Below are 9,929 nucleotides of genomic sequence, written 5' to 3'. Positions count from 1 at the left end.
ACGATAAAAAAAAACATGAAAATTTATTCATTATTAATATAATAATAAATAATAAAATTCTATAAAAACCACACTGAAAAATAAAATAAAAAATATCTAAAAAAAAAACATCTAAAAAAGTCAAATCCGCAACCTTCTATAAACAACACGCCCTAACCACTTGAACCACAACACCAAGCTGGCAACCAAAATACAATATATATATATATATATATATATATATATATATATTAACTATGTTTATTGTTCGTTGAAAAGAAAATATGGTGTTCTCAAGTCTCGAACCCGTAATCTCACATTATTTCCATACATTAATTACCAATCTTCAACACAACTAGTATTTAAACAATTAAAAGAAATATATTAACTTGTTTCAATATTCATATTAACGGTGAAACCAAATCTGAAAGCGAATTGGATTTGAAATTTGGATTTTATAAAGTACTAAAGACGTTTAATTTTAGTTTTATCAATACGGCTTTAGCTGGCGTATGGGACTTCATTGATTGACGTCTTTGCTACCCAACAAATTCCATTTCCCCTCCATTAAATTACCTTTCCAATCATCAATAACGTTGCCGTTTCATGACCAAGGAACTGCCAAGCTGCAATTATAAACCCTTTTTTTTTTGTTCCATTTTTGAAAATGACAAGAGTTATCATGTCTTTTGTTCCATGAGAAAAGGTTAATCATAAGCTATAGTAAGCCGGACCTACATTCTAAAAATACAGGCTGTGTAGCCCAAGAGGAAATCCAACAAAATTGTAATATACATTTTTTTTTTCTTATATGCTAATTTGTCTTCTGGTAACAATGGTTCAGCATATTTTCCCAGCTTGATCAAGTGAATTCATTGCTTGGATCTGCTCCACAGATGATGGAAGAGGGTGACAAATCTTTCGAAGCTCATCGTACCTCTCCATATTGAAATTGTTGAGTTTCATGAGCTGCTTCTGCTTGGCACTAAACCTGCTTTGATAGAACCCTTCGAAAGAAGGCTCCTTTGATGTCCTGAGGAAGAAGGTATAGCCAGCCACGAAATAAAATGATGTAACATAGAAGCAGATCGGCTCCATGACATCCCAGGTAAGTTCCCAGAATGTCAGCCTCATGAACCCAGCTGTCTGAAGAATTAAGAAACCAAGGCCGCACCATAGTTCACGGCGAACCAGGGTTCCGGCCTTTTGATCGATTACAGCTTTCTGTTTCTCCATTTCCTGCAGCTCCTTTCTTCTTGGATCATTGGGGTCGGTTGCTGGTAATGGAATTAGGCCTCCGATAGCTTTCAATACCTGTAATTAACAGAGATGGAAAAACTCGTTTGGGTAAAAGATGAACTCTATATCACTTAGCATATCAATCTTGTTAGTGCATTAACCAACTAATGAAAGTAAATTGCTTTTCAGAAAATAATCATGGAAAAAAATTCGTCTCCCACAAAAGAAATCAGTAAAATCAAAATCAGGTTGCTATCTCACTACCCTTAAATTCAGTTGCAAATCCAAGAAAGCCAAGAATTTTTTATTTATTTAAGAACTTCATTTAAATAAGTGAAATAATTAGTAAAAAAACAGAAAATAGCTTTGTCATTGCTAGTGATTTGCATCATCTGTACATGGTGAGCTACAGCCTTGCAGCTGACCCATTTTCCAGATCATTCTAGCTAGACTCTTTTGAAAATAGCTAATATATATAACAAAAGAACAGAAAATCTAACCCCCCAACATTTTTGTTTCTTTACTTTTTTGCTACACGAATTCAATTACTAACACTCCTACCCATAAAAAAGCAGAGGGAAAAACATAAAAAGAACTCCATTATCAAGGTATATGTTTCTGCATATTTTTTTCCCCATAGTAAAAATCACTGATTCTAAGGTTTGTGTCCAGAGTATCATGATATATAACACCTTTCTGCTCTGATCATCAAGTATAAAAACCCTAATTCCACCATGACCAACCAATTAAATGTGCACTTCCTCCATCATCAACCAACTAAACACCCATCTCTTTCACTGTTTTTCTTCTAATTTTTTTCTCTTCCCCACAAAAAAACACCCACTCTATTTTTTTTTCCAGTCCCAATTTCTCTCTATCTGATTTTTAATTTATTTAATTAAATAATTTTTCTTTTGTGAGCATCAAAAAGCACCAAAAGAGTGAAACAAATCTTGTCACTGTAGAAACTGAATGGCCCTTAGATCTGGCTTGTGTAACAACAAAAGTTTCATTCTCCTGCCGAAAGAAAAAAAATATACATAAAGAAATATCAGTTTTCAGCTTTCCAGAAATCGAAGAAAAAACCAAAACCAAAACCAAAACTTGTATTTATCTGTTAATTATCGGTTAAATTGTACTCAATTTAACCTTCACAGAACCATCATTGCCATTATTTTAATCTGTAAAACAAATTAATTAACCCAAAAAAAGCGACACAATAAATCGATTGAACTGCTAATCATACAATAAAAAAGTTTGGTTTTTTACCTGCTCTGGTTTCAGTAAAACAAGATTTCCAAGAACAACAACAGTCCCGGATTCATCAAGATTCCTCGCTACTCGAATACCATACTCAAGATCAGAACACCCCTCACTGCATACCCGAACAAACTCCGAATAACAAATCCATGTTTTCTCCATTTCTCTCAGTCTCGATTTCAGCCCCTCCAACTGAGCCACTTTCAACAACTTCCTCGCATCCTCCGCCGTCAACCCCTCCTCAGCCGCCACCTCCTCCGTCACCACCGGAGGCGGACTCAACACATCCCACCGGATCCTATCCTTCACAATGTCAAACCCCCGGATTCTATCAATCAAGCCCTCCCCAATCGGCAGTTGCCGGAGTTCAGGCGAGAAAATGGCCGGTTTGTGGAATAATCGTCGGAAGATGCCGGGTTCTCCAGGATGGTCAGGTATAGTGTTGGATTGAGCCGGATTTTGGTGGATTCGGGTTTGGAGCGAAGATGAAATGCGGCTATTGGTCAAGTACTGATTAGGGATTTTGGAGAATTTCAGGACACGCTCTGCTAAGGATTTCTTTAGCGACATTGTTGTTATAAATCTGAAAACCTTAAAAGAAATGAAAGCGAAACAGAGACAGAGGTTTTGTATTACGGGACGCCGTAAAAATGGAAGCTTTTAGTTTTGAAGGGCATTGATGGAGAAGTGGGAGGTGGTAGGGCATTTATATAGTTGCTTGCCCAAATATGAGGGAGTTGGAAGAAATTGAAAATGTCGTGGTTGTTTTTTTTTTCTTTTTTAAATTTAATAACCACCTCTAATTTTTGGCATATTCGTTTTCGTTTATTATCAGCGGAAACTTTTTTTTTTAATAAGTATAAACTACTCCTCTAACTATGCTAGAAGATTTAATTTAGTTCCCTATATATAAGTTATTACCATAGATTTTGATGGTTTAGTTTGTATTTATTTTTTTATGATAATTAATAAGTATATAATTTTTATTATTTTTTATGATAACATGGTATTTTTAGATTTTATGTTAGTCTTTAGGGATAAATCTTTTTGCTAAGACAAAAGAAAAATTAATGCAAAAACTTTTCAAAAAAAAATTATTATTGTGTGATCCTTAGAGTTTAAATTTAAATTGTGTGTTTGCTCATACAATACATCTTAATCACTCAATTAACTCTTACATTAAGTTTCTTATATATCATGTGATTATAATTAAAAACATGAAATCAATTTAACAAAATGATCTTCAAAAAAGAAAATGTTAATTATATTATAGTTGGATCCAACGTATCACATGATTCCCGAACTTCTTTTACTAGAATAATTTCCAATTAATTAAGATTTCAAGTTAATTTTTAAAATAATAAAAGATTGCATCATAGCACTAATATAACCTACTTATTTTTTCATTGGTCGTTTAAATTGTATTCCTTATTATTGAATTATATTGTCTAGGGACTGTATTGAAAAAGTTTTGGACATGGCGGACTAGTTTGTTTCCGTGCTCCCATTCTTTTGAAATATATTCGCATCGAGAAATTGAGAAGTTAAAGACATGGGGCCCAAATCACGAGGAGAAATATCACCGGGCCATGCTTAAACACCGTACACGTGTTGGCTAATATTGCTTAACTAACACCGGCAAGCACCGTCTGATCATAAGAAAACAGGTAAGAGGTAGGCGGCACTGATGTTGACTTGAAATTAAACTTCATATTACTGACGTGGCATGATCATGTTCAACACGTGTAAGAGAGCAGCAAATGGTTATCTGGTAAATATAAAACTTAAAATAGACTTGCTTACATGTTATAAGGGTTGTTTGTGGGACGGGAAAATTGGAAGTGGACAGCTCAGATGAGCCTGGTTGCTTGGGATGTGGTTGGTCGATGGGGTCTATTTTGCGTTCACGCAAACGTGTCGCCACATATTTTTTTATGAACATATCCATAAAAATAGGATTTGTTCCAAGTAAATTTCTCATTACTCTTAGAGGGATAAAATTAATGCTACAGATATTAAAGTTTATGCTATTTGATGGGATTTTATTGGGCATGAAAAATTTTATGATGCTCGTAAAATACAATTAATTACATTTTGTGTTCACTTAAAAAAACAATAAAAAATCAATTTTATAACCCGATTTTATTTTCGCTGGGAAATATTTTCTTTTTTCTTGATATATTCATTTTATTTTATTGTTATAGCAATGACACTAATTATAATAAGAAATATTAAGGATATATTTTTGAAAAATTTTAATTTTTTTTGCTTTAAATTATTTTTTTTATGTTTTTAGATTATTTTGATATACTCATATCAAAAATAATTTTAAAAAAATAAAAAAAAATATTATTTATATATATTTTCAAGCGAAAAACACTTTAAAAAATAACCACAACCACACTCTCAAATACCTCCCAAGACTTAAAAACTTTATCATTATCGGTTTTCCACCTTGTGGTGGATTATAAAATTATCAACTTTTGATCTTTTGGTAGATGATATGATGATGGTCAATTTATCCCAATCCCACCATAATCAATTGATTATTCTTATTCCATTTCGTCGTCTATGAATCTGATTATAAAATCTTCATAATAAATCATCCTTTACTGCCAAGAGTTGCATGTTGTAAAGCATTTAATTTAATTTAATTAACTCATTTACTTCTATGAAGAGTTAATTTGAAGGTTTGGGTTAATGCCCTCAATATTATGGTATTACGCTCAAGTAATGAAATATTTTCTTTGGTGGACATGCCAAAGAAAAGTAATGTGCTCCCGGGAAATAATTTGTCCAAAATAATTGTTAAACCTAATAACACATAAATCCAAACACAAAAAAACCGCTCCCGGGAAATCTTATGAACTTTCTATACCAGATTTATTTCTAAAGAAGTCGGTTTGTAATAATATCATGATATCAAGGTTTAAAGAAGAATTTAAAGTAATGTTTAATTATAGTTTCAGAATAAAAGAAATAAGATAATGGAAACAAGAATAAACAAGAAATATACAAGATAGAGTGATTATTTCTGTATCTTATTTAGTTAATAGTGGACATGATAAAATAAAATTTTAAAATTTTTATTTTACCCTTAATATGTATTATTATCAAACTTATATATTTTTAAAAGTAATTAGATATTATTTTTTTCACTTTAATTTATATTGAGTATTGAGATTAATAATAATATAATAATTCTAGTTATTAAACCCGACTCGGCCCGACAAGTTGACATATAATTTGATCAACTCAAGGCCTAGACCAGTTAGGGTTTAAAAAAAAAGAAGAAGAAGGATTGTCTAGGTTAAAAAATTAGGTTCACCTGCGATCTAGTTGACCCAGAATAAGACTTGGTCAAGAACTCGTTTATCCTTGATTTAGTTGAATAATTTAGAATTAATAAAAAATTTACATGGATATTTTAAAGATAAAAAATACTAAATATTGTCTTTGGAAACATGTCTAGAAATTCACTTCAAAAAATTTTAAACAATAAATTTATTTTTATATCTTTATCTTTATTTCTTCACTCAAACGTATACATATTAACCAAACTTTACCTAACTGTGATCATTTCATGTTTTTTAAAGGAAATATTGTAATTTTCAAATGACCTTAATAGCTAAGTGTGTTTGGGAAAGAAGCAAGTGAAGAGGAGGTAGAGAGGGAAATAGAGGTTAATGAGTTTCGACACTTTGTTTGGGAAGCAAAGGGAAAGAAGGTTAATTTCTATTCGCGAAATTAATGGAGCGGAGTAAATAGTTTTATATATTTTTAATAGAAACTTCCTATTTTAACCATATTTAAAAAAAAATCAATTTTATCTTTTCAACAAATAAAATCCTTTTAACCTTATTTGTGCTTCTACATCTCTCTTTAAAAGAAAAAGATAATAATGATATTTAATATTCATCTCCTTCCCATCTCCAAATAAACATAATTTATTCCTCTTTATTCTTTTTTATTCAAACACACCGTAAGGTAAAAACTAATGATGTAGGCTTACATGCTGCAAAAATCGCATATAAAGTATAAAAGTATAATAATAATAAAATTAAAATATTTTGCCAACTTCTTTATTTATTTATTACTAGAATTGTTTTTTCAAATTTCTTATTTTATTTGAAAACGAAAAAATATTTTTTTTTAAAAAAAACTTGTTTACTTTTTATTAATTTATGTTTGGTTTTTTTATTTTTAGTATATTTTTCTAATTTTCTAGTTGAGTATTTATTTTATTTTATTTTAAAAATTCAAATAAAAATTTAGGAAATAAATAAAAATTATGTAAAAATTATAAACGATCAAACATATAAAACTTTCATAAAAAATAAATTAGAAAACCATGTCTATGAAAAAAAAATATAAAAATTAAACCAAGTGTGTTTCATCGTTACCTTTATTGATGAAGTAAAAAACAAATCAAAGAAACACTTTTTGTTTTTTTAAAAAGCACTTGTTGATATAACTCTGAATTTAGTTTTAAAATTTCAGGTGACTTTGTTTTTAAGGATCATGTATATTTCTCGAACTGTATATTATATTGATCTGAAATTCTCCAAGAAAATATCAGATACATAAAACTATATTATGATAAATTTTCTATCAAATAGAGTTTGAGAACATATTACCTTATATGATAAAAGTTAGTAGATAAATCTTGTTAAATTTGTTAGACTAGACCTTCGTGTACTGTTTGAGACATATCTGAAACTACAAGTGGAATTTTGTTGCGATTCAAGTTGGGCTGAGAACTAGATTTCTCAACCAACCATATTCGATAGTTCTAGAAATTTATCCAGACGATAAAAAACGACGTGTTTAAAATCAGAATTGAAATTTGCCAAAACTGTGCAAAAATTGAAGTTCGGTCTACATGAAGGATTTTTAGCAGGAAGATTTTGTTTTTATTATCCTATTTTATTTTTGAAAAATTATTTTTAATTTGGGTTTGTTCTAACCCATTAGATATTGTTTAGAAGTTTATTTCATTATTGAACTTATATTAGTTAATTACTAGTTTAGACCTATTAGCTTGCAATTCAAAAAAAAAATACCATTAGGGTTAGTTAAAAAATACTATATTATGTTTTTTTGAGCTACGAATTTAAGCAGCAAGTTGAAGAATAGAAGTGTTTTTTTCTTTTGTTTGTTTGTGGTAAAATAACATTTTCTTAGCAGAGATAAAAATTATATATTGACATATTAAAGATTAAATGGTTTTGTGGCGTTTTAATTTTGCATAGTTAGAATTTTTTGATATAAGGTTATCTTTAAATCTAAATTTTTTATCTAATACTTTTAGTTCTTAGATATAAAGTTACATTTAAATTAAAATTCTATGAAAACTGTTTATGAATTTTTTGAATTATTATGAGATCCATTTAACTTTTTCTATGGTAAACAAATAAACAGTTAGTTAAAATTAATTAATTAATTATAAAATGATAAGAAATCAAAGAAACTAAGAAAATCGGGTTTTAATATACTAAATTGTTATTCCCGATTCTATTGAACACATTTCGCCCTTCTAAAATCTGACATGATACGTTATCAAATTAATTGATCTTTCAAGACAACGGACTTAAATATTAACATAATAAAGGGGTACAGTACATAATTAACCTGTCCAACGACACCGCTTTCATTTTTTTATTGCTTGTGATGACAAAATTACTCCACTTAAAAAAAAAAAAAAAACAACTTAAGTTTGAAGGCAAAAATACCATGTATGAAGACTCAAACTAGCAGTGGTGGCAGTTCATCACCGGTCAATTGTTTTTCTCTTTTTCTATCCTAAAAAATACAGGATGATTTTCTTCGTTATTATATTTCAATTTTTTTTTGATCTTTTTGTTAAATTTTTATTTATTTTTAATTTAATCTCTCAATTCTAATTTATCATGTATAAGTTTTTTCAATTTAATTCGTTTTCTTTTGATTTTTTGATTTTTTCATTGTTTTTTTTAAAAAAATTAATGTTTTTAATTTCATCATTTAATCCAAGTTAATGATGTATTATTTTTTTATTTGATCCTCGTTCTTTTGATGTTTTTATCATTTTGTTAGATTTATTTTTCTTTTCAATTTAACCCTCCAATCAAAATATTTTTGTCACCATCTAATTTATTTATTTTTTGATTTTCATCCTCGTTCTTTAATTTTTATATTTTTTTAATTTTAGATCATTTTATGTATTGATTTTTTTTAATTTCATCATTTTACATTTGATTTGCTGAGAATTGGACTTTATGATTTTTATATATATGTTGTTTTCGGTCTAATAACCTGGATTATAAATTTAAAAAGTTAAATGTGAGTTGACATTCTTTATTTTTTTTCTGATTTTATCAACATTAATTTCTTTTTAAATATATTAGTTTTGTGGTTTCTCTTTTCTATCGGGGTTGAAGTTCATAAAAGCAAGAGGAAAACCATGGAAAATAGCTCAAAAGAAAAATGTTCGTCCAAATAACAAATAGTTTTTTAATTCGAATACATTTTATACAATATTCTTTATAGAAAGTAAAATCTAGAAATTGCGTATATAATAATTATCTTTCTATAATTATATATAGAAAGATAGTTGAATATCTTCTAGCGGGAATAAAATTAAAACCCGACTTGAGTCTCTGCCAACCCGACTTGGTATACCAATTAATTAACATATCAAGCCATCAACTTCTATAAACCCTTACCAAACACGTTTGTAATAAATAAATAAATAAATTATTCATATGATGTTTAGTTGACATGATCTTTAAGAGGTTATTTAATTATGTGATGTCAATTTGGTTAATATTATAAAACCAATAGAATTGAGCGTGATTTACGTTTTAATTAGCTGATTAAATTGCTGAAGCAACTTCATTGGTCCAAGCACACTAACCATTCGATAAGCATGTGTAATCATTGTGTAATATTTCAAACTAAAAAAAAAACCTCCTAAAAATATTGCATAAAATAAATACACAATTAAATAAATGTTAAGTCTCTTTTTTTTTTTTTTTCTTGGTTGAAGGTATATCTTCTTGAATCAAACTTACAAGTCAATTAAAATAATCAATCGTCTTTAAATAATTTTAGCAGTGCAGTTTGGCATCAATTTGATTTGTTTTTAGAAATAAATTTTCTTTGGTGTTTCACCTCAATGGTTAGATATAAAAATCAAGAAAGTAAACAAACCTTCAAACCTATGGTTTATGGGGTTATCGAATCTAACATGATTTGATAGGCGTCGATTGAAACAAATTTTGAGGGATTTTCCACTATGAGAACGGATTTTGGCCTCATTTAAAGGGGAGATCATACGTTTATTTACCAATAATTTAAGAAACTTCAGCTAGGCACAATATTCAACAAGCTAGGCACTACAGCTATTCCAGGGACAAACTGTAGTAAACTAGAGGTGGAGATCGCAATATCCAGCAGGTTCATGGCTAGCT

At 29.1% G+C, this 9,929-nt stretch overlaps 1 protein-coding gene across 1 annotated transcript; it reads right to left on the bottom strand.

The window, feature by feature from the left end:
* Positions 1-750: 750 nt before the first annotated feature.
* LOC7473145 (calcium uniporter protein 2, mitochondrial) lies at positions 751-3,172 on the bottom strand. Its single transcript, XM_002310746.4, has 2 exons — positions 2,488-3,172; positions 751-1,293 (listed from the first exon to the last, which is right to left on the bottom strand). Exons 1-2 carry the CDS (start codon positions 3,046-3,048, stop codon positions 820-822), a joined length of 1,035 nt encoding a protein of 344 aa, XP_002310782.1. The 5' UTR covers positions 3,049-3,172; the 3' UTR covers positions 751-819.
* Between the last annotated feature and the right edge of the window lie 6,757 nt (positions 3,173-9,929).

This window comes from Populus trichocarpa, chromosome 7 (genome assembly GCF_000002775.5).
Source record: "Populus trichocarpa isolate Nisqually-1 chromosome 7, P.trichocarpa_v4.1, whole genome shotgun sequence".
Taxonomy (NCBI): domain Eukaryota; kingdom Viridiplantae; phylum Streptophyta; class Magnoliopsida; order Malpighiales; family Salicaceae; genus Populus; species Populus trichocarpa.
Note: the sequence above shows the minus strand (reverse complement) of the source record. Positions and strands in the feature narration are given on the sequence as shown.